At 48.1% G+C, this 25378-nt stretch overlaps 1 protein-coding gene across 11 annotated transcripts in view; it reads right to left on the reverse strand.

Annotated features, from left to right (window-relative positions):
• The window catches only part of LOC140405478 (cysteine/serine-rich nuclear protein 2-like), an 81384-nt gene that overhangs the window by 17686 nt on the left and 38320 nt on the right, over nt 1–25378 (reverse strand). For 9 of the 11 annotated variants that reach the window (XM_072493956.1, XM_072493957.1, XM_072493965.1 and 6 more), the window contains one exon: nt 8867–9126. In XM_072493956.1, the coding sequence (XP_072350057.1) occupies nt 8867–9126 (260 nt within the window). Of the gene's footprint in view, nt 1–8866; nt 9127–10472; nt 10580–12123; nt 12278–25378 lie in introns of those variants that run through there. The other 2 variants (XM_072493963.1, XM_072493964.1) reach the window with 2 other exon arrangements.

Here is a 25378-nt window from a genome sequence, read left to right on the forward strand (position 1 = left end):
AACCTGGGTGGCAACTTTCAGGGATCTACGTACATGGACACCGAGATCTCTCTGCTCATCCACACTGCCAAGAATCTTACCATTAGCCCAGTACTCTGTCTTCCTGTTATTCCTTCCAAAATGAATCACCTCACACTTTTCTGCATTAAACTCCATTTGCCACCTCTCATCCCAGCGCTGCAGCTTATCTATGTCCCTCTGTAACTTGTAACATCCTTCCGCACTATCCACAACTCCACCGACTTTAGTGTCATCTGCAAATTTACTCACCCATCCTTCTACGCCCTCCTCCAGGTCATTTATAAAAATGACAAACAGCAGTGGCCCCAAAACAGATCCTTGTGGTACACCACTAGTAACTGGACTCCAGTCTGAACATTTCCCATCAACCACCACCCTTTGTCTTCTTCCAGCTAGCCAATTTCTGATCCAAACTGCTAAATCACCCTAATCCCATGCCTCCGTATATTCTGCAGTAGCCTACCGTGGGGAACCTTATCAAACGCTTTACTGGAATCCATATACACCACATCAACTGCTTTACCCTCATCCACCTGTTTGGTCACCTTCTCAAAGAACTCAATAAGGTTTGTGAGGCACGGCCTACCCTTCACAAAACCATGTTGACTATCTCTAATCAAATTATTCCTTTCCAGATGATTATACATCCTATCTCTAATAAATCTTTCCAAGACTTTGCCCACAACAGAAGTAAGGCTCACTGGTCTATAGTTACCGGGGTTGTCTCTACTCCCCTTCTTGAACAAGGGGACAACATTTGCTATCCTCCAGTCTTCTGGCACTATTCCTGTAGACAAAGATGACTTAAAGATCAAAGCCAAAGGCTCAGCAATCTTCTCCCTAGCTTCCCAGAGAATGCTAGGATAAATCCCATCCGGCCCAGGGGACTTATCTATTTTCACACTTTCCAGAATTGCTAACATCTCCTCCTTATGAACCTCAAGCCCTTCTAGTCTAGTAGCCTGAATCTCAGTATTCTCCTCGACAACATTGTCTTTTACCTGTGCGAATACTGACGAAAAATATTCATTTAACACTTCTCCTATCTCCTCGGACTCCATGCACAATTTCCCACTACTGTCCTTGACTGGCCCTACCCTTACCCTAGTCATAATTTTATTCCTGACATATCTATAGAAAGCTTTAGAGTTATCCTTGATCCTACCTGCCAAAGACTTCTCATGTCCCCTCCTGACTCTTCTTAGCTCTCTCTTTAGGTCCTTCCTAGCTAACTTGTAACTCTCGAGCGCCCTAACTGAACCTTCATGTCTCATCTTTACATAAGCCTCCTTTCTTCCTCTTGACAAGTGTTTCGACTGCTTTAGTAAACCACGGTTCCCTCGCTCGACCACTTCCTCCCTGCCTGACAGGTACATACTTATCAAGGACACGCAGTAGCTGTTCCTTGAACAAGCTCCACATTTCCATTGTGCCCATCCCCTGCAGTTTTCCTCTCCATCCGATGCATCCTAAGTCTTGCCTCATCGCATCATAATTGCCTTTCCCCCAGATAAAACTCTTGCCCTGCGGTATATGCCTATCCCTTTCCATCACGAAAGTAAACGTAATCGAATTATGGTCACTATCACCAAAGTGCTCACCTACCTCCAAATCTAACACCTGTCCTGGTTCATTACCCAGTACCAAATCCAATATGGCCTCGCCTCTCGTTGGCTTATCTACATACTGTGTTAGGAAACCCTCCTGCACATATTGGACAAAAACAGACCCATCTAAACAACCCGAACTATAGCGTTTCCAGTCAATATTTGGAAAGTTAAAGTTCCCCATAACAACTACCCTGTTGCTTTCGCTCCTATCCAGAATCATCTTTGCAATCCTTTCCTCTACATCTCTGGAACTTTTCGGAGGCCTACAGAAAACCCCCAACAGCGTGACCTCTCATTTCCTGTTTCTAACCTCAACCCATACTACCTCAGTAGACGAGTCCTCATCAAACGACCTTTCTGCCACCGTAATACTGTCCTTGACTAACAATGCCACCCCTCCCCCTCTTTTACCACCTTCCCTGAGCTTACTGAAATATCTAAACCCCGGCACCTGCAACAACCATTCCTGTCCCTGCTCTATCCATGTCTCCGAAATGGCCACAACATTGAAGTCCCAGGTACCAACCCATGCCGCAAGTTCACCCACCTTATTCCGGATGCTCCTGGCATTGCAGAAGACACACTTTAAACCACCTTCCTGCCTGCCGGTACACTCCTGCAACTTTGAAACCTTACTCATGACCTCACTACTCTCAACCACCTGTATACTGGAGCTACAATTCAGGTTCCCCTCTCCCCACACAGGTACAGTTACCTATCCGCTGGGTGGGGACACTAATAGCAGCAAATTCTAGTTGAATTTACATCTTTTTATACTACACAATTGATCAATCTTTGCTCTTTTAAAAAACAGGAAAACCCAAGCAGCAATTCAGTTTTCAAAAGACCAGCCAAACCATAATTTGCCCCAAAATCATCCCAGTCAATCACTCGCCCACCTCCCCCGCCACACCACAGTTTACAGATGCACTGCCCCCACTCCAGAATCCCAGTCTGCTTGCACAGATATACTCCTTCCCCAATCCTTCCAGCCCAAGTTGGTACTCTTATTCTCTTTCCTATCCCCGACAACATTCACACAGGCATTCTTCCCCGATCTACGCACTCCCAATCCAGCTGCAACCCTTCCCGTCCACTTCCCTCAGTTCAAACTGCTCACGCTTGCTCCCCTCATCTGCTTTCCCCTTAATTGTCCCCCTTTCGAATGAGATGTTAAACCGAGCCCTCTCAGGTAGAGATAGAAGATCCCATGGCGTTAGTTTGAAGAAGAGGAGGGGACTTCTCTTCTGAGGAGATGGAGGGAAATAGCTATGGTTTGTGTCAAGATTGAACAGCGTGCGGGCAGCACGGTGGCACAGTGGTTAGCACAGCTGCCTCATGGCGCCGAGGTCCCGGGTTCTATCCCAGCTCTGGGTCACTGTCCGTGTGGAGTTTGCACATTCTCTCCGTGTCTGCGTGGGTTTCACCCCCACAACCCAAATATGTGCAGGGTAGGTGGATTGGCCACACTAAATTGCCCCTTAATTGGAAAAAATGAATTGGGTACTCTAAATTTATTTTTAAAAGATTAAACAGCATGTGTGTGGGCACCAAGATTTATTTGGTCATCCTAAATTATGCCGATTTTAAAAGTGCTGTTAAGATTTGCAGAATCTTAATCAATGTCGAAAATCCTACCAGAGAAATCCTATCTTCGGAGTCTCAGCCATGCTGACAAAGAGAAGCCACCAGAACTCATTCATTTCCAAGGTGCTCACAGGTTCTTCGAAATTTGGAGGAGGTCATTTTAAAAGAGACAGAGAGCAGGTAGAAAGTGTATCAGAAAGCACGACCGAGGCTTTGTAATGTGACAAGACGCTAATGAGCTCAGCTCCTCCATTTATTTTACAAAATGAGCCGAGAGATCCACACTATGTTCCATCTGCTGTGTGCAACTGTAACATTTTGTTCTGTACAACAACACTATTAAAGAACAATCAGGTCTTCAAAAAGACGGGGCAAAACGAGACGCAAACGTGCCAAGATCTCACTGAAAGAATATTCAAAATCTCCTGTTTGATGCTGGACTCCGTGCTTGCAGCCGTCCCACTATATAACTCCATTGCTGCGGCACTCTGTGTCCTAAAATAATTCCCATTTTGCTGGTGAAATCAGCCATGGGTCAGAAATGTGAGCAGCTGCCAGAACTCCAGCAGTGTACCACTTACACCTCACTCCACCTTGCCCTCAATCCACTTTCTAAGATTGAAATAAAAGCAAATTACTGCGGATGCTGGAATCTGATCTCTATATCGGAGAGACGAAACGCAGACTGGGTGATCACTTTGCTGAGCATCTTCGGTCTGTGCGCATTCAGGACCCTGACCTTCCTGTTGCTTGCCATTTTAACAAAAGACCCTGCTCCCATGCCCACATGTCTGTTCTTGGCCTGCTGCAATGTTCCAGTGAAGCTCAACGCAAACTGGAGGTACAACATCTCATCTTCCGGTTAGGCACGCTCCAACCTTCCGGTCTCAACATCGAATTCAACAACTTCAGATGATTAGCTCTACCCCACCTCGACCCATTTGATTTTATCCCATTTCATTTCAACTGTCTCTTACCATTTCTTTCTTTCTTATCTTTCTTAATATATACTTAAACCCGCCCCCCCATCTTATCAACCTTTCCTTACCCGTTCTCCTCTTTGCTTCCCCCTTCCCCTCCCCCCACATCTACAGTTCACCCTCTGTTAGTTTCTCTTCTGTTTGGCCTCTCACACCTTTTGTTCTCTCTGGGGACTGCCATTAGCGCTCTTTCCCCTTGGTTTCTGTGGCTATTAGCACCCAGTTTCCCTGGGTTTCTGTGGCTATGACTCATCTTTCATTCTCACTCCACAGTATAAATATTTCCCACTTTCTCTGTCTGTTAGCTTTGACAAAGAATCATCGGACTCGAAACGTCAGCTCTTTTCTCTCCCTACAGATGCTGCTAGACCTGCATTCCAGCATTTTCTCTTTCGTTCTAAGATTGAAAGCAAGGACCTTTCATTCCATTCAATAAAAATATATAAATAGGTCAAAAACAGTCCAAGAGAACAGGGCATTTCTGGGAGTGGGTTGTTTGTAAGTAAATAGCCCTAATCACATTTACCCACCCTGTCCACATATCCCCCTTTCTGTCATCCACTTATCACTATTCAGGTTCGGCTGGATTTTATTTCTGCGTCCATGAACCACTAATACTTGAGGTGCAATCTGCAGCTTCACAAACATTCACAACATTTAGCTATCAAGAAGGGTGCCATTTAGTCTTCTTCACACGCTGGATTACTTCCAAAGCATCCTGTGTCAGCCAAGGCACTTGAGGCAAGGGGAATCCATCCTTCCAAAGAATGCCCTGAAGGCAGTTTCCCTTAGAAGGCCATTTCTTTGGTCCCAGTGTGGACTCGGACTGTTATCCGGATTTGATTTGATTCATTGTCGCGTGTACCGAAGTACAGTGAAAAGTATCGTTCTGCGGCCGAGGGAATGTACACAGTACGTACATAGTAGACAAAAAGAATAATCAACAGAGAACATTGACAAATGGTATATCGACAAACAGTGATTGGTTACAGAAAAACAGTGATTGGTTATCCTCAATTAAATCCAGCTCACTTCATAATGCTTTGATGAATTTAAGGGCATTTGCACTCAATTTAAACCCTTTTTTTAAAGATCAATTCTCAGGATGCAGACATCATTGGGAAGGTCAGTACTTCTGAGCAATCTGCTTAAAGTACTGCAAGAGGTTTGGTACAACAGAGTTGTGTGCTAGGTTATTTAGAGGGCAGTTAAGCACGTTGCTGTGGGCCTGGAGTCACATATAGGACAACCAGGTAAGGACAGCAAATGTCCTTGCCTGAGGGATATTCGCGATCCAGGTGGCTTTTTACAACAGTTCTGTAGCTTCATGGTCATAGTTACTGATGCTAGCTTTTTAAATCTAGATTTGTCAGGTAATATTTAAACTCATGTCTCTAGATTATTGGCCCAGGCCTCTGGATTATTAGTCCAGTAACATAAATCACAATCTTTTTGAACATGAAATAATTAAACTAAATGATGTCAAGGCTTTGTGTGGCCTAGAATTACTCCATTACATTGCTGCAAATTTGGTGAAGGAACCTTTGAAGTTCTGCAAGAGCAGCTGCGAGGTTCCATTTAATCCAGAGTTACAATTAGTTATGGAATTGTTAGTCACCTGTAATTACATTTAATTCAATTTAAAGGGCTGGGTTATTCCAAAGGATTATACATTGGAGGAAATTTTGGGGAGAGAACAGAGGAGGCAAACCCACCCACACACCGCCAACAACCCCAAACAGGCAAACCCACCCACACACCGCCAACAACCCCAAACAGGCAAACCCACCCACACACCGCCAACAACCAAACAGGCAAACCCGCCCACACACCGCCAACAACCCCAAACAGGCAAACCCACCCACACACCGCCAACAACCCCAAACAGGCAAACCCACCCACACACCGCCAACAACCCCAAACAGGCAAACCCACCCACACACCGCCAACAACCCCAAACAGGCAAACCCACCCACACACCGCCAACAACTCCAAACAGGCAAACCCACCCACACACCACCAACAACCCCAAACAGGCAAACCCACCCACACACCGCCAACAACCCCAAACAGGCAAACCCACCCACACACCGCCAACAACCCCAAACAGGCAAACCCACCCACACACCGCCAACAACCCCAAACAGGCAAACCCACCCACACACCGCCAACAACCCCAAACAGGCAAAACCACCCACACACCGCCAACAACCCCAAACAGGCAAACCCACCCACACACCGCCAACAACTCCAAACAGGCAAACCCACCCACACACCGCCAACAACTCCAAACAGGCAAACCCACCCACACACCGCCAACAACCCCAAACAGGCAAACCCACCCACACACCGGCAACAACCCCAAACAGGCAAACCCACCCACACACCGCCAACAACCCCAAACAGGCAAACCCACCCACACACCGCCAACAACTCCAAACAGGCAAACCCACCCACACAATGCCAACAACCCCAAACAGGCAAACCCACCTACACACCGCCAACAACCCCAAACAGGCAAACCCACCCACACACCACCAACAACCCCAAACAGGCAAGCCCACCCACACACCGCCAACAACCCCAAACAGGCAAACCCACCCACACACCACCAACAACCCCAAACAGGCAAACCCACCCACACACCGCCAACAACCCCAAACAGGCAAACCCACCCACACACCGCCAACAACCCCAAACAGGCAAACCCACCCACACACCGCCAACAACCCCAAACAGGCAAACCCACCCACACACCGCCAACAACCCCAAACAGGCAAACCCACCCACACAAGGCCAACAACCCCAAACAGGCAAACCCACCTACACACCGCCAACAACCAAACAGGCAAACCCGCCCACACACCGCCAACAACCCCAAACAGGCAAACCCGCCCACACACCGCCAACAACCCCAAACAGGCAAACCCATCCACACACCGCCAACAACCCCAAACAGGCAAACCCACCCACACACCGGCAACAACCCCAAACAGGCAAACCCACCCACACACCGCCAACAACCCCAAACAGGCAAACCCACCCACACACCGCCAACAACTCCAAACAGGCAAACCCACCCACACACCGCCAACAACCCCAAACAGGCAAACCCACCCACACACCGGCAACAACCCCAAACAGGCAAACCCACCTACACACCGCCAACAACCCCAAACAGGCAAACCCACCCACACACCACCAACAACCCCAAACAGGCAAGCCCACCCACACACCGCCAACAACCCCAAACAGGCAAACCCACCCACACACCACCAACAACCCCAAACAGGCAAACCCACCCACACACCGCCAACAACCCCAAACAGGCAAACCCACCCACACACCGCCAACAACCCCAAACAGGCAAACCCACCCACACACCGCCAACAACCCCAAACAGGCAAACCCACCCACACACCGCCAACAACCCCAAACAGGCAAACCCACCCACACAAGGCCAACAACCCCAAACAGGCAAACCCACCTACACACCGCCAACAACCAAACAGGCAAACCCGCCCACACACCGCCAACAACCCCAAACAGGCAAACCCGCCCACACACCGCCAACAACCCCAAACAGGCAAACCCATCCACACACCGCCAACAACCCCAAACAGGCAAACCCACCCACACACCACCAACAACCCCAAACAGGCAAACCCACCCACACACCGCCAACAACCCCAAACAGGCAAACCCATCCACACACCGCCAACAACCCCAAACAGGCAAGCCCACCCACACACCGCCAACAACCCCAAACAGGCAAACCCACCTACACACCGCCAACAACCCCAAACAGGCAAACCCACCCACACACCACCAACAACCCCAAACAGGCAAACCCACCCACACACCGCCAACAACCCCAAACAGGCAAACCCACCCACACACCGCCAACACACCAAACAGGCAAACCCACCCACACACCGCCAACAACCCCAAACAGGCAAACCCACCCACACACCACCAACAACCCCAAACAGGCAAACCCACCCACACACCGCCAACAACCCCAAACAGGCAAACCCACCCACACACCGGCAACAACCCCAAACAGGCAAACCCACCCACACACCGCCAACAACCCCAAACAGGCAAACCCACCCACACACCGCCAACAACCCCAAACAGGCAAACCCACCCACACACCGCCAACAACCCCAAACAGGCAAACCCACCCACACAAGGCCAACAACCCCAAACAGGCAAACCCACCTACACACCGCCAACAACCCCCAAACAGGCAAACCCACCCACACACCGCCAACAACCCCAAACAGGCAAACCCATCCACACACCGCCAACAACCCCCAAACAGGCAAACCCACCCACACACCAAACAGGCAAACCCACGCACACACCGCCAACAACCCCAAACAGGCAAACCCACCCACACAACGCCAACAACCAAACAGGCAAACCCGCCCACACACCGCCAACAACCCCAAACAGGCAAACCCATCCACACACCGCCAACAACCCCAAACAGGCAAACCCACCCACACACCACCAACAACCCCAAACAGGCAAACCCACCCACACACCGCCAACAACCCCAAACAGGCAAACCCATCCACACACCGCCAACAACCCCAAACAGGCAAACCCACCCACACACCGCCAACACACCAAACAGGCAAACCCACCCAGGCCTTTTACCTTCATTTTCCGCACGTTGAGTTTCTCTTCCTTCAAGTGGTCTCGGAGCATTTCCCGATGCAGGTGCTCCTGTTCCTGCGCAAACTCGCACAGCGTGTACCTGCGGATGCAGTTGTGGCGCCTGGCCATGCCCAGAGAGCTACCTCCCTGGCTCGGCACGCTAGTGAAGCCTTGGCGGCGTGTGAAGTAGTAAACTGTGACCTGGTCGAAGCGAACATTCTTGGTTCTCAGCCGCTTCTGCTTCTTCAGGATTGAAGTTGCTGAAAAGGAGTTCAAAAATAGTCAATGACTGCACTGCACTGAAATCAGATCAAGCTGAAACATTACTGGGAGTGAAGCGAAGTGTAAATACTTCTGTAAAGGCCTCTCATTGCAGTTTAATCTGTCCACTTTTAAACTCCTTTGTGGAAGCTTGCTGTGCGCAAATTGACTGCCATGTTTCTGACCTGGCAACAGTTACTACACTTCAGACTTTAAGATGATAGAGAAAGACATACGTATGATACGTATGGTTTAGCACACTAGGCTAAATCACTGGCTTTTAAAGCAGACCAAGGCAGGCCAGCAGCACGGTTCAATTCCTGTACCAGCCTCCCCAAACAGGCGCCGGAATGTGGCGGCTAGGGGCTTTTCACAGTAACTTCATTGAAGCCTACTTGTGACAATAAGCGATTTTCATCTCATTTCCAAAACCAAGTTAATAGAGATTGCAGAGAAGCTGATTTTGAGGGGCTGAGAATAAGATACGAAATAGGAGCAGGAGTAGGCCACTCGGCCCATTTAGGGTGCTCTGCCACTCAACAAGATCACAGCCAATCGGGCAGCACGTGGGTTAGCCCTGCTGCCTCACGGCGCCGAGGTCCTAGGTTCGATCCCGGCTCTGGGTCACTGTCCGTGTGGAGTTTGCACATTCTCCCAGTGTTTGCGTGGGTTTCGCCCCCACAGCCCAAAAGATGTGGTTCGGCTAAATTGCCCTTTAATTGGAAAAATGAATTGGGTACTCTAAATTTCACAGCCAATCTGATTGTGGCCACTTTCCCGCCTGTCCCCCATAACCCTCAACTCCCTTGCCGATCAAAAATCTACCTAACTCAGCCTTGAATATATTCGATGACCCAAGCTCCACTGCTTTCTGTGGAAGAAAATTTCAACGGCTACTGACCCTCAGAGAAAAAATTCTTCTTCATCTCAGTCTTAAATGGGAGACCCCTTATTTTGAAACTTGTTCTAGATTCCCCCACGAAGGGGAAACAGCCTCTGAGCAGCTACCCCATCAAGGCCTCTCAAAATCTGATATGTTTCAATAATATTACCTCTCATTCTTCTAAATTGGCTGGTTTAGCACATGGCTAAATCGCTGGCTTTGAAAGCAGACCAAGGCAGGCCAGCAGCACGGTTCGATTCCTGCACCAGCCTCCCCGAACAGGCGCCGGAATGTGGCGACTAGGGGCTTTTCACAGTAACTTCATTTGAAGCCTACTTGTGACAATAAGCAATTTTCATTTCATTTCATTTTCAAATTCCAATGAGTATAGCGCCCACCTGCTCAACCTTTCCTCATAAGATGACCAAATGTAATATTTCCAAAGTTGCTGATGACACAAACCTTGGCGGGAATGTGAGTTGTGAGGAGGATGTTAAGAGGCTTCAATGCGATTTAGACAAGTTGAGTGAGTGGGCAAATACATGGAAGATGCAGTACAACGTGGATAAGTGTGAAGCTATCTACTTCGGTAGGAAAATCAGAATGGCAGAGTATTATTTAAATGGTGATAGATGGGGATGTACTAAGAGACCTGGGTGTCCTTGTACACCAATCACTGAAAGCACTTGTGCAGGTGCAGCGAGACAAATGGTATGTTGACCTTCATTGCAAGAGGACGTGAGTACAGGAGCAAGGATGTCTTACTGCAGCTGTACAGGACCTTGGTGAAACCACACCTGGAGTAGTGTGTGCAGATTTGGTCTCCTTATCCAAGAAAGGGTATACTTGTCATAAAGGGAGTGCAGTGCAGCAAAAGGTTCACCAGACCGATTCCTGGGATGGCAGGATTATCGTATAAGGAGAGATCGAGTTGGCTGGGCCTGTATTCACCTGAGTTTCGGAGAATGAGAGGGGATCCTATTGAAACGTATAGAATTCGGACAGGGCTTGATAGACTGGATGCAGGGATTCTGTTTTCTCTGGCTGGGGGGGCTTCAGAAGACAGTGATGGCCAAGTCACTGAATATATTTAAGAAGGATATTGATAGATTTCTAGGCTCGAATAGCATCAAGGAGTATGGAGAGAGTGCAGGAGCATGGTGTTGACATAGAGGATCAGCCATGATCATATTGAATGGCGGAGCAGGCTCAAAGGGCTGAATGGCCTCCTCCTGCTCCTATTTTCCACGTTTCATCTCAGGAATCAGCCAAGTGAACCTTTCTGAACTGCTTCCAAAGCAAGTATGTCTCTCCTTACTTAAGGTCACAAAACTGTCCACAGTTCTCTGGGTGCAGTCGCACCAAAGCCCTGGACAATTGTAGTGAGACTTGCCTACTTCAATACTCCATTCTCCTTGCAATAAATGTCAACATTTCATTGCATCCTAACTACTTGAAATGCTGTACTTGCATGTTGCCTTTTTGTGATTCATGTACCAGTACACCCAGATCCCTCTGTACCACAGAGTTCTGCAGCCTCTCTCCATTCTAATAATATTCGGCTTTGCGATTCTTCCTGCCAAAGTGGACAACCTCACATTTCTCCACCTGCCAATTTTTTGTCCACTCACTTAACCTATCGATATCCTTTTGCAGACGCTGTATCCTCCTTTGTAGAGAAATTGAGAAAATAAAATGGGCAACCATTCTGTCAAACATATGTGCAACAACAATGGGAAACATCTAAAATAGTGTTCAGGGTGCAGGAAAAATATATTCCGCTTGAAGAGAAGAACAAACTAAACACTAATGGGACATGGTAGATAATTAAAGAATTAAGGGAACAATTGAAGGTTAGTTAGGAAAGAGCCATATATTAAGTACATGTAGAGCAGGAGTGCATGATGAAAGAAAAAGTTTTTTAAAAACGATGAACGCAAAGAGGAACTATGAGGTTAAATTACCAAGAAACATCAAACAAAACAGCAAAATGTTTTACAGGCAAATCAATAAAATGGAAAGCTGCAAGGGGAAATCAGACCATTAAGGGATAGACAGGCAACAATGAAGGGATGACAGAAATTCTAAATACTTATTTAGCTTTTGTACTTACCGAAGAGATAGAACAGATGGACATGACATTGAATGATGAGATGAGCAATGAGAGGAGTACATTTGAAATTTTTAAAAACGGGATGTATTGAATAAATTCAAGGAGGATAAAAACCCTGGTCCAGATGGATTGCATCCACATATTTTAAAAGAATCTAGGGGAGAGATAGCAGAGGCGTTACTACTTATATTTAATAATTCATTAGAGAAAAGTGTAGTGCCAGAGGACTAGCTAAAAGCTACAGTAATTCCTATATTTAAGGGGAACAGAACATGTCTCAGCTTAACATCAGTGGTGGGAAAAATAGTGGAATCATTTCTAAAGGAGAGAATAGAAGAACATCTAGAATTTTTTTAAATTTTTATTTGTTCATGGGATGTGGGCATCACTGGCTAGGCTGGCCTTTATTGCCCATCCCTAATTGCCCTTCAGAAGGTGGTGGTGAGCTGCCTTCTTGAACCACTGAAGTTCATATTGTGTAAGTACACCCACAGTGCTTTGGGGGGTCAGGATGGGAGTTACTCGCCGCAGGATTCCCAGCCTCTGACCTGCTCTTGTCGCCACAGTATCTTTATTTTTAATAGAAATTTAGAGTACCCAATTATTTTTCTTCCAATTAAGGGGCAATTTAGCATGGCCAATTCACCTACCTTGCACATCTTTGGGTCGTGGGAGTGAAACCCACGCAGACACGGGGAGAATGTGCAAACTCCACACGGACAGTGATCCAGGGCCGAGATTCGAACCCAGGTCCTCAGCGCCGTAGTTCCAGTGCTAACCACTGTGCTACGTGCCGCCCTGTCACCGCCGTATTAATATGGCTAGTTCAGTTCAGTTTCTGGTCAACGGTAACCTCAGGAGTTGATAGTGGGGGTTTCAGCTACAGTAATGTCATTGAATGTGATGGGGAAATGGTTAGATTCTCTCTTGTTGGAGTTGGTCATTGCCTGGCACTTGTGTGGCGTGAATGTCACTTGCGGCTTATCAGCCCAAGTCTGGATATTGTCCAGGTCTTGCTGCATTTGGACATGGACTGCGTCAGCATCTGAGGAGTCACGAATGGTGCTGAACATTGTGCAATCATCAGTGCACATCCCCACTTCTAATCTTATGATGGAAGGAAGGTCATTGATGAAATAGTTGAAGATGGTTGGGCCTAAGGCATTACCCTGCAGAAATCCTGCAGTGATGGCCTAGGACTGAGATGTTGACCTCCAACAACCAGAACCATTTTCCTTTGTGTTAGGTATGACTCCAACCAGTGCAGAGGTTTTCCCCTGATTTCCACTGACGTCAGTTTTGCTGGGCTCCTTGATTCTACACTCAGTAAAATGCCACGGGCAGTCACTCTCGCCTCATCTCTGGAGTTCAGCTCTTTTGTCCATGTTTGAACCAAGGCTGTAATGAGGCCAGGAGCTGAGTGACTCTGGTGGAACCCAAACTGAGTGGCAGTGAGCAGGTTATTGCTGAGCAAGTGCCACTTGAAAGCACTGTCGGCAATACTTTCTCTCACATTATATTTTTAAAAATAAATTTAGAGTACCCAATTATTTATTTATTTTATTCCCAATTAAGGGGCAATTTAGTGTGGCCAATCCACCCAACCTGTACATCTTTGTGTGGTGGTGATCAAGCATAGACTGATAAGGCGATAATTGGCTGAGTTGGATTTGTCCTGCCTTTTGTGTACAGGACAAACCTGGGCAATTTTCCACATTGCTGGTATTGTAGCAGCACTGGAACAGCTTGGGTAGGGGCATGGCAAGTTCTGGAGCACAAGTCCTCAGTACTATTGCCGGGATAGTGTAAGAGCCCATAGCCTTTGCAGTATCCAGTGCCTTCAGCCGTTTCTTGATATCACATTGAGTGAATTGAATTGGCTGAAGACTGGCACCTGTGATGCTGGGGACCTCCGGGTGAGATCGAGACAGGTCATCTGTTCAGCACTTATTGCTGAAGATGACCGCAAATGCATCACTGCGGATGGAGACATTTGTGAAGCCTCCTCCTCCAGTGTGTTGTTTAATTGTCCACCACCATTCATGGCTGGATGTGGCAGGATTTAGGGCAGCACGGTAGCACAAGTGGCTAGCACTGTGGCTTCACAGCTCCAGGGTCCCAGGTTTGATTCCCCACTGGGTCACGGTCTGTGCGGAGTCTGCACGTTCTCACCGTGTCTGTGTGGGTTTCCTCCGGGTGCTCCGATTTCCTCCCATAGTCCAAAGATGTGCAGGTTAGGTGGATTAGCCATGCTAAATTGCCCTTAATGTCCAAAAAGGTTAGGAGGGGTTATTGGCTTACGGGGATAGGGTGGAAATGAGGGCTTAAGTTAGTCGGTTCTGTCTATTTCACGCTGCTCCCACTGTTTGGCATGCAGGTTTTATAGCTTCACCAGGCTGACAACTTATTTTGCGGTATGCCTGATGTTGCTCCTAGCATGCCCTCCTGAACTCTTCATTGAACCAGGGTTGATCCCCTGGCTTGGTGCTAATGGTAGAGTGGGGGATATGCCTGGCCATGAAGTTACAGGTTGTGGCGGAGTACAATTCTGCTGATTGCCCACAATGTCTCATGGATGCCCAGTCCTGAGTTGCTAAATCTTTTCAATAGCTGTCCCATTTAGCACGGTGGCAGTGCCACACAACTCATGGAGGGTATCCTCAATGTGAAGACGAGATTTCATCCCCAAAACGACTGTGCGATGATCACTACTACTAATACTGTAATGGACAGATACATCCATGACAGGTAGATTGGTGAGGATGAGGTCAAGTAGGGTATTTTTCCTCTTGTTGGTTCCCTCACCACTTGCTGCAGACCCAGTCTAGCCACCATGTCCTTTAGGACTCGGCCAGCTTGGTCAGTAGTGGTGCTACCAAGCCACTCTTGGTGGGGGACATTGAAGTCCCCCACACAGGGTACATTCGGTGTCCTGCCAAAGCACCTCCAAGTGGTGCTCAACATGGAGGAGCACTGATTCATCGGCTTGGGGGGGGGGGGGGGGGGGGGGGGGGCGACTTCATAAGGTACAGAGGCAATGTTGCGGACTTCCGGGGCAGCTCCCTTCTCACTGTATACCACTGTGCTGTCACCTCTGGTGTGTGTGCCCTGTCAGTGGAACAGTGATGGTGATGGTGTTGTCTGAGACATTGTAATATATGATTTTGTGTGTATGACTTGTCATGTGAGAGTACCTTTAAGAAATGGGTGTTTATAAATGGGGGTGTATAAATATCTGTAGTGAGAGTACCTTTAAGAAATGGGTGTTTATTACTGCAATGATGTCAGAGTGGGTAGAACTGGGTGTCTGTCAGCTTTTTACTTTTGTTTTAGGCTGTTGCTGCAGGGTGTGTTTTAGTTTCGTTTTCAGAGCTGGATAGCTGCAGTCACACCCAGAAGGTGTACGAGTCTCTCTCTCTCTCTCTGTAATCTAAAGAATGGAAATCGATCCATTGGTGATTTAAAACTAATAACAGTAGTGACTTTAACCTGATGTGCTTCTGTTCAAGGTTTTGTTTTTAAGTCGTATGGATGTTAAAAGGAAAGCTTAAAGGATTACTTAGTGTTGTATTCTTTGGGGGTTGTATTTGAATTGATGGTTGCTAAGATGTTCACTGTATGTTTCAAAAAGGTAAACTTGAGTTCATAGAATAAACATTGTTTTGCTTTAAAAATTACTTTTCCATTTCTGCTGTACCAGACCTGTAGAGTGGGCCGTGTGCTCCCCATACCACAATCTAGTAAAAGTTGTGGGTCAGGTGAACTCCATGATACACTTTGAGGATCTCGAAACCCTGGCCCATAACAGACTGTTGCTTGACTGACAGCTCACCCAATTTTGGTACAAGCCCCCAGATGTTAGTAAGGAGGACTTTGCAGGGCCGACAGGTGTGCCACTGCCATTTCCAGGACACAGATCGATGCCACGCGGCCCGGCTGGTTTCATTCCTTTTAGACGTCATAGTAGTGATTTTGAGCCAACTGCTCGGTCATTTCAGAGTGCATTTAAGAAGACATTAATAAACTTGTAGAATGGGCAAATAATTGACAAATGAAGTTCTACACAAATAAATGTGAGGTAGTACATTTCAATAGGGGGAATAGGGAGGTCACCAATTCCTTGGAAGGTGCAAATCGAGGTGGGGTAGAGGAACAAAGTGATCTCAGAGCACAAATATATCAATCACTAAAACATGTGCCACAAGTTAGCCATTAAAACAGCAAACCAAGCACTAGGCTTTATTTCTGGAGGGATAATATTGAAAAGTAAGCAAACGCTATATCAAGTCTTGGTTAGGCCACATTTAAGAGCTGTGTGTGTGCAGTTCTGGTCACCATATTATAAAAGGATATAGAGGCACTGGTGAGAGTGCAGGGAAGATTTGCAAGGACGATACCAGAAATGTGTGGGCTTACATGCCAGGAAAGGATTGACCGGCTGGCTCTCTCGTCCCTTGAAAAAGACGGCTGAGGGGGTAGAGGTTTTTAAAATTCGGAAAGGTTTTTGATAGAGTGGGTAGAGAGAGAATGTTTCCTCTTGTGGGGAAGAGATCACTGGAGACCATCAAGATAGGATATTCACGGGTAGCACGGTGGCGCAGTGGTAGCACTGCAGCCTTACGGCGCCGAGGTCCCAGGTTTGATCCCGGCTCTGGGTCACTGTCCGTGTGGAGTTTGCACATTCTCCCCAGGTTTGTGTGGGTTTCACCCCCACAACCCAAAGATGTGCAGGGTAGGTGGATTGGCCACGCTAAATTGCCTCTTAATTGGAAAAATGAATTGGGTACTCTAAATTTATTTTTTAAAAGATAGGAGACTCCCGGTGGCGGCTATGGAGGAGTAAGTCGCACATTTGGTGGCTCCCGCTCTGGTCGGACTTTTGGACCTTTCCCCCGTTTTTTTCCCGGACTTGAATTGTAAAATGGATTTAAATGGCAATTGTTTACTGAATTCCCACTTTGGTGCATGGAGAGAAGGACTAGAAGTGCTCGTAAGGGCAGAAACAAAAAGACAGAGAAGGTTTGGGCTGTAGCTGCAACAGAAGACAACATGGCGGAGGTTCGGACCTCGGGCTCGTCGACTCAGCAGTCTATGGAGCAGCTGATGCAAGTCATTCAGGAAGGCTTTGCTATGCAGAAACGGGACTGCTTGGACCTGATAAATGAGTCGATTGAGCGGTTGGAGCATAGATTAGACGCCCAGGATCGGGCAATCCAGAAGGTGGAGACGGCGCTGGCTGAGCAGGAGGACCATCAGACTGCGGTGGAGCTGGAGGTGGGGATGCTGAGAGACCAGCAGAAGAAGCTCCTGGAGAAGGCAGAGGACCTAGGGAATAGGTCCCGCCGGCAGAACCTAAGAATCGTTGGACTCCTGGAGGGGTCCGAAGGAGTGGACACTGGGGCATACATTGCAGACATGTTTGTGAAGCTGCTGGGGGATGGGGCATTCTCCCGGCCCTTGGAGGTGGATAGGGCTCACAGAGCACTCGCGAGGAAACCGTGAATGGGAGACACTCCCCCTCCCGAGGGCAATGGTGGTGAGATTCCACAGGTTCTCGGATAAGGAGTGCATTCTACAGTGGACCAAGCAGACATGAGCTGTAAGTGGGACAATTGCGTCCTGAGGGTTTACCAGGACCTGAGTGTAGAGGTGGCCAGGAGAGCAGGCTTCAACCAGATCAGGTCGATCCTTTTTAAGTAAAAGGTGAAGTTTGGACTGTTATACCTAGCCCGTCTCTGGGTCACGCATGAGGATCAGCACGTCTATTTCGAGTCGCCTGAGGACGCGTTGGACTTTGCGAAAAAGGGCTGGCGAAGGACTGAGAACTTTTGAACTTGGCTGCAACGTTCATATTTTGGGGTTTTTTTCTTTTTGTTTCTCTGTTTTTGTAAAAAGTTTCTCGTTTTGCGTTTTATGAAGATGTTTGTGATGCCGTTTGCATTGATTTGGAACCAGCGGTAGAGCTGAGTGAGTTAAGGTTTTCTTTTGCACTGTTGGGGGATGGAGGTGTGCTTGTTTTTGATCTTGGTGTTTTTTCTGTTGGGCAATTGTGTGGGGATTGTTTGATGTTGGAGTATGTTTGTATGTGTTCGCACATTTTAGGAGATTGAAGGCGGACGCGGTAATGTTGCAGGAGACGCACCTTAGAGTAACTGACCAGATTAGATTGAGGAAAGGCTGGGTCAGTCAGGTCTTTCACTCGGGACTAGATTCAAAGACTAGAGGGGTCGCGATCCTGATCAATAAGCGGGTGGTGTTTGGGGCGGGGAGAATAGTCTTGGACGTGGGAGGTCGGTACATTATGGTCAGTGGGAAGCTAGAGGGGGAGCAGGTGGTATTAGTAAATGTATATGCGCCAAATTGGGATGATGGAGTTTATAAAGAGGATGCTGGGGAAGATACCGGACCTGGACATGCACAGGTTGGTCATGGGAGGGGACTTCAACACAGTTATGGACCCTGGCTTGGACCGGTCAAGCTCGAAAACGGGTGCCAGCAAAGGCAAAGGAACTGAGAGGGTTCATGGAGCTGATGGGGGGGTGGACCCATGGAGGTTTGGGCAGCCGAGGGTGAAGGAGTTCATCTTCTACTCACACGTGCATAAAGTGTACTCCCGGATTGATTTTTTTATTTTGAGCAGGGCCTTGCTGGCTGGTGTGGTGGACACGGGGTACTCGGCGATTACAATCGCAGACCATGCCCCGCACTGGGTTGACCTGCAGGTTAGTAAAGGCAGTAACCAGCGCCCGCACTGGAGGTTAGATGTGGGGCTTTTGGCTGAAGGGGTGTGCGAGCGGCTGAGGAAATGTATTCAGAACTACCTGCAGGTCAATAACACGGGGAAATTTCAGCAGCGGTGGTCTGGGAAGCACTGAAGGCGGTGGTCAGGTGGGAGCTGATTTCGATCCGGGCCCATAGGGAGAAGGTGGACAGGGCAGAGACGGACCGAGTGGTAAAGGAGATACTATAGATTGATAGGAGGTATGCGGAGACCCCAGAGGTAGGGCTTTTAAGGGAACGGCGGCGGTTACAGGCGGAGTTTAGCTTGCTGACCACAGGGAGGGCGGTGGAGCAGTTGAGAAGGGCGAGGCGGGCGATCTACGAACATGGAGAGAAGGCCAGCAGAATTCTTGCACAGCAGCTTAGGAAGAGGGAGACAGCTAGGGAGATAGGGAAAGTAAAGGACGGAGATGGGAACCTGGTTGGAGATTCAGCAGGGGTGAATAAGGTGTTTCGGGATTTCTACAGTGGGCTGTACAGGTCGGAACCCCCTGTGGGGCCGGAGGGGATGAGGCACTTCTTGGAGGGGCTGAATTTCCCCAAAGGTGGATGGAGAGCAGGTAGAAGGGCTGGGGGCTCCGATTGGGTTGGAAGAGATAGTGGAGGGTCTGAAGGCCATGCAGTCGGCTAAGGCCCTGGGGCCGGATGGGTACCCAGTGGAGTTCTATAAAACATTCTCTGGGATATTGGGGCCGGTGTTGATGAGGATGTTCAATGAGGCGAGGGAAAGAGGGGTGTTGCCCCCGACGATGTCACAGGCAATGAATTCACTGATTCTTAAGTGGGACACTAACCCGGAGCTGTGTGGGTCCTACAGGCTGATCTCCCTGTTAAATGTGGATGCCAAGTTGCTGGCCAAAATCTTGTCCTCCAGGATCGAGGATTGTGTTACGGGCGTTATTGGGGAGGACCAGCCGGAGTTTTTTAAGGGCAGGCAGTTGGTGGCCAATGTAAGAAGGCTGTTAAATGTGATCATGATGCCCCCGGAAGGTAGGGAGGTGGAGGTAGTGATCGCAATGGATGCAGAAAAGGCTTTTGATCGGGTAGAATGGGACTATCTGTGGGAGGTACTGGGATGGTTTGGATTCGGGCGGGGCTTTATCGACTGGGTCAGGTTACTGTATCAGGCTCCTGTGGCAAGTGTACGGACGAATAGGACAACATCGGACTATTTTAGACTGCACTGGGGGACGAGACAGGGATGCCCCCTCTCCCCACTGTTGTTTGCGCTGGCTGTAGAGCCATTAGCAATTGCTCTTAGAGCCTCGAGGGGCTGGAGAGGACTGGTCCGGGGGAGTGGAGCACAGGGTTTCGCTCTATGCGGATGGCCTGCTTCTGTACGTTTTGGACCCAATAGAGGGGATGGAAGAAATCATGAGGGCTTTAGGGGAATTTGGCCGGTTTTCGGGGTAAAAGCTTAATTTGGGAAAGAGTGAGATGTTTGTGGTCCAGGCGAGGGGACAGGAGAGGCGACTGGGAGAGCTGCCGTTTAGGTTAGTAAAGGGAAGATTTAGGTACCTAGGTAGCCAAGTGGCGCAGGAATGGGACCAGCTGCATAAATTGAATCTGGCCCGGCTGGGGTACCAAATGAAGGACGATGTTCGGAGATGGGACACGCTTCCATTGTCTCTGGCTGGGAGGGTGCAAACAGTGAAGATGACGGTCCTCCCGAGATTCCTATTTGCATTTCAGTGTCTCCCCATTTTTATTCCGCGGTCCTTTTTTAAGCGGGTCAACAGTGTGATCATGGGCTTTGTCTGGGCGGGCAAGACCCCACGAGTAAGGAAGGTAATGCTTGAGCGGAGTCGGGGAGAGGGTGGGCTGGCACTGCCAAATTTTAGCAATTATTACTGAGTGGCTAATCTCGCCATGATCAGGAAGTGGGTGGTGGGGGAGGGATCGACATGGGAGCGTATGGAGGCGGCTTCATGTAAGGGCACCAGTTTGGGGGGGTTGGTAACTGCGCCTCTGCCGTTCCCGCCGACACGGTACTCCACCAGTCCAGTGGTGGTGGCGGCCCTGAGAGTTTGGGGCCAGTGGAGGCAGCATGTGGAAGCAGTGGGAGCATCGGTCTGGGCCCCAATCTGTGATAACCACCGGTTTGCCCCGGGAGTATGGATGGGGGGTTCCGGGTATGGCGGAGAGCAGGGATTGAGAGGATGGGGGATATATTCATAGAGGGGAGCTTTCTGAGTGTGAGGGCGTTGGAGGAAAAGTTTGGGTTGGCAAGGGGAAGCAAATTCAGGTATCTGCAGGTGCGGGACTTCCTACGTAAACAGGTGTCAACCTTCCCGCTCCTAGCGCGAAGGGGGATTCAGGACAGGGTAGTTTCCAGAGGGTGGGTAGGAGAAGGAAGCGTCTCGGACATTTACAAGGAACTTATGGGGTCAGAGGAGACGCAGACCGAGGAGCGAAAGCGCAAGTGGGAGGAGGAGCTGGGAGGTGAGATAGAGGATGGTCTCTGGGCAGACGCGTTGTGTAGAGTCAACATGTCCGCAACATGTGCCAGGCTCAGCCTGATACAATTTAAGGTTGTTCACCGGGCTCACATGACAGTGGCCCGGATGACCAGGTTCTTTGGGGTGGGCGACAGGTGCGCAAAATGTGCGGGAGGACCAGTGATCCATGTCCATATGTTCTGGGCATGTCCGAAGCTTAGGGGATATTGGCAGGGGTTTGCGGACGTCATGTCCACGGTGTTAAAAACAAGGGTGGCACCGAGTCCAGAGGTGGCGATTTCCGGGGTGTCGGAAGATCCGGGAATCCAGGAGGAGAAAGAGGCAGACGTTCTGGCCTTTGCTTCCCTGGTAGCCCGGAGACGGATACTATTAGCATGGAGGGACTCAAAGCCCCCGAAGTCGGAGACCTGGCTATCGGACTTTCTCTGTTTGGAGAAAATCAAGATCGCCCTGAGAGGGTCAATGTTAGGGTTCACCCGGAGGTGGCAACCGTTCGTTGACTTCTTTGCAGGAAATTAATCGTCGGGGGGGGGGGGGGGGGTAGTTTAGATTAGAGTAGGGGGTCAATAATGGTGGGACCTGTACGAGAGGGAAATGGCTGTTTTTAAAAATAAATTTAGAGTACCCAATTCATTATTTCCAATTAAGGGACAATTTAGTGTGGCCAATCCACCTACCCTGCACATCTTTGGGTTGTGGGGGCGAAACCCACGCAGACACGGGGAGAATGTGCAAATTCCACACGGACAGTGACCCAGAGCCGGGATCGAACCTGGGACCTCAGCGTCGTGAGGCAACAGGGCTAACCCACTGCGCCACCGCGCTGCCCTCTTTTGCACTATGTTTATGGTTTCATGTATATTGTTTATTTTGTTGTTGTTACTATACCGAAAATACCTCAATAAAATGTTTATTTTAAAAAAAGATAGGGTATTCACCAAGAAATCCAATCAGGAATTCAGAAACTTCTTTCACCCAGAGAGTGGGGAGAATGTGGAACTCGCTGCCACAGGATGTGGTTGAAAGTGAATAGTACAGATGTATTTAAGAGGAAGATAGGCAAGTTTGATGGTAAAGTTAGATGAGAAAGACAGGAGGCTCAAATGGAGCAGAATCAACAACATGGACTGGTTGGGCCGTATGGCCTGTTGGTGTCCCATGTCCTATTTAAGCCTACGTAGCTTAAAAAAGACGACATTGGCTATAAAGCATCATGGGGGGTTGTGAAATGCAAGTCTTTATTTTTTAAATAAGTGTAAGGGCTGGTTACAGGCCCTCAGCAGCAGAGCCAGAAATCCAGGTGAACTCGCTAGATTCCATCAACCTATGTAGATTTTACTGTGATCAGAACTCAAGTTACTGATCATTAAAAGCCCACCACGGTTAAAATGCTCCAACTGATGCAAAGAAAACACTTTCAATCAAATAGCAATCATGAACCCAAAGGTCAGCGTCAGCACAACTAGTTCTTCAGGGTCCATCAATCATTTCAAGCACTAAGGAAGGATTACATAAAAATAAAGTGGCGTGTCCCTTTGTGAAAAACAGAGTGTCTGACTAAGGGAAATGGTCTGTGAAATGTCGTTAAAATTGAACACAGCATTTGAGAGACGGGAATACAGCATTTAGGAGAGCACTGTTCCCAACATTGGGGGTTGGTTAGCTCGGTTGGCGGGACGTTTGGGTTGTGATGTGATGATGCCAATAGCACGGGTTCAATTCCCGTACCAGCTGAGGTTATTCATCAAGGTCCCACCTTCTCAACCTTGTCCTTCACCTGAGGTGTGGTGTTCCTCCGCTTAAATCACCACCAGTCAGCTCTCCCCCTCACAGTGACTGTGGCGACATTTACATTTACATTCAGGGAATAAACACCATCTCACCAGTTTAAAACTAGTTGCTCAGATTTCTGGAGGCAATGGGTTAGTTTTCATTGAACTTGTGTGAAGGCCACAGCTGCAGGTGTCGCCCACTACATAGCTACTGTTCGGCTTCAGCTAGTTGAAAAAGCAGCCATTTAGCTCTTTGCAAGCAACTGGTATTTATCACTCCATCCTTCAATTCAAATGCCTGTCTCTGACCTCGTCCACCTACACATCTGCGCAGAAAGGTCACTCTGAATTCTTTGTCATTAGCATCCTCTGATTAAAGTTCAAGTGAAGCAACTTGCAGAGTTACAGAGTTACCCCAATCACTAAACAACTGTAAACCTCTCCCCAGCCCTGGTGCACACTGTTCCCAACAAGCTTAGCTTTGGCAAAAAGCCAGAGACGAGGTTTGCCAGGCAGAGATGCTAAACAAGTGGTATTGCATTGGACGCCTGTTACCTGGTCCACTTGATACTCCGTTCCACTGAAGTCAACCAAACAGGGAGCTGATACAATATTGCCCATTTTGAATACCGCCCTTGGACCAATGTGCAGCAAGGCGGCAATGAAAACAGGCCGAAGTATCATCCAATAGGATTATTAGTTACTTCACGCAGCTCAAAGATGGTTTCCAGTTTTGCTGTTCTGAAAGCATCTCCTTATATGCATTTACCGAGGTGAGGACAATTCAAACAGGTGAATAGAACACGTTCACTTTCCAAACTCAACGGGTGAAACTGGTCTATGCTAGTAGCGTAAAACATGCTGCTGATTTACTATGACCACGTTTGACACTACAAGTGTAGGGGATGCAATATTTCCACAGGAACAGAGAAGGTGGAGGAGATTTAATCGAGGTTTTTAAATTCAGTGAATACGGAAAACTTATTTCCTCTGGGGAGTACGAGACAAATGGTTATCAATTTAGAATTATTAGAAAAGATTGAGAATGGTGAAGTTCATTGTCAAGTGCCACCATTGATTAAGTCAATGTGAAAAGCAATACTCAGTGGATGGATAATGTGGTGAGAGATGTATTTTTACAATGTTTTGGGGGGGATTATGTTAATATTCTTTGTAGGTAAAGAAAACTGTGTGTGGGTCCAGGGTTAATTAAAATGAGGGAAGATTACTGGAGACAGGTTGTCTGTGAAGTCTAAGAGATGAAAGAGATGTTAGGTTGATGCATTTATAATGAGAGGTTACAGTGAGTTTGAGTTACAATAAATAAGTTGGATGTAAAATTTACATTGTGAGCTAAGTGAGAAACTTGGTTTACATAGAACATAGAACATTACAGCGCAGTACAGGCCCTTCGGCCCTCGATGTTGCGCCGACCTGTGAAACCACTCTAAAGCCCATCTACACTATTTCCTTATTGTCCATGTGTCTATCCAATGACCATTTGAATGTCCTTAGTGTTGGCGAGTCCACTACTTTTCAGCTGTTGAATTTCAGAAGGGAGTTCAGAGATGACGAGGAACATTTGCATCTTACTAAGGTTCCATGAGTAAATATGGAAATATATATTAAATTTTATTGGCCCCAAAGTAGAGGCAAAACAGAAAACAAGAAAGATTTTTATATTTGGGGAAGTTGAATTCAACGAGCTGTTTGAAGACGATGGAACCAGAGCTAAAAGGGAAAAAAGATATTTAAGGAGGGGCGTTTAACTGAGTGGGGTGGCTGTGGGAGAAAGTCCTGAAGACTAGCTCCTTTGTGTGTGAGTTGCTGTGACAGCTTTGAATTGGAGGCAGCCACTATGTTAGGTCAGAAGAGTCTGTTTTTGGAAAACAGTTTGTTTCTGAACCTCCTTTTGGAATTTCATATCAGAGTGTTTGAGAAGTCGTGAGGTGTACCTTTATTAAAGCAACAACAATTCCTTGACTTGGGCAATATTACTGGATTTTTATGGGGAACAGTTTATAAGGGGCTGTTGGCAACAAGGTATGCAGCACGGTAGCACAGTGGTTAGCACTGTTGATTCACAGCTCCAGAGTCCCGGGTTCGATTCCCGGCTTGGGTCACTGTCTGTGGGGAGTCTGCACGTTCTCCCCGTGTGTGCGTGGGTTTGCTCCGGGGGCTCCGGTTTCCTCCCACAAGTCCCGAAAGACGTGCTGTTAGGTGAATTGGACATTCTGAATTCTC

This window comes from Scyliorhinus torazame, chromosome X (genome assembly GCF_047496885.1).
Source record: "Scyliorhinus torazame isolate Kashiwa2021f chromosome X, sScyTor2.1, whole genome shotgun sequence".
NCBI lineage: Eukaryota > Metazoa > Chordata > Chondrichthyes > Carcharhiniformes > Scyliorhinidae > Scyliorhinus > Scyliorhinus torazame.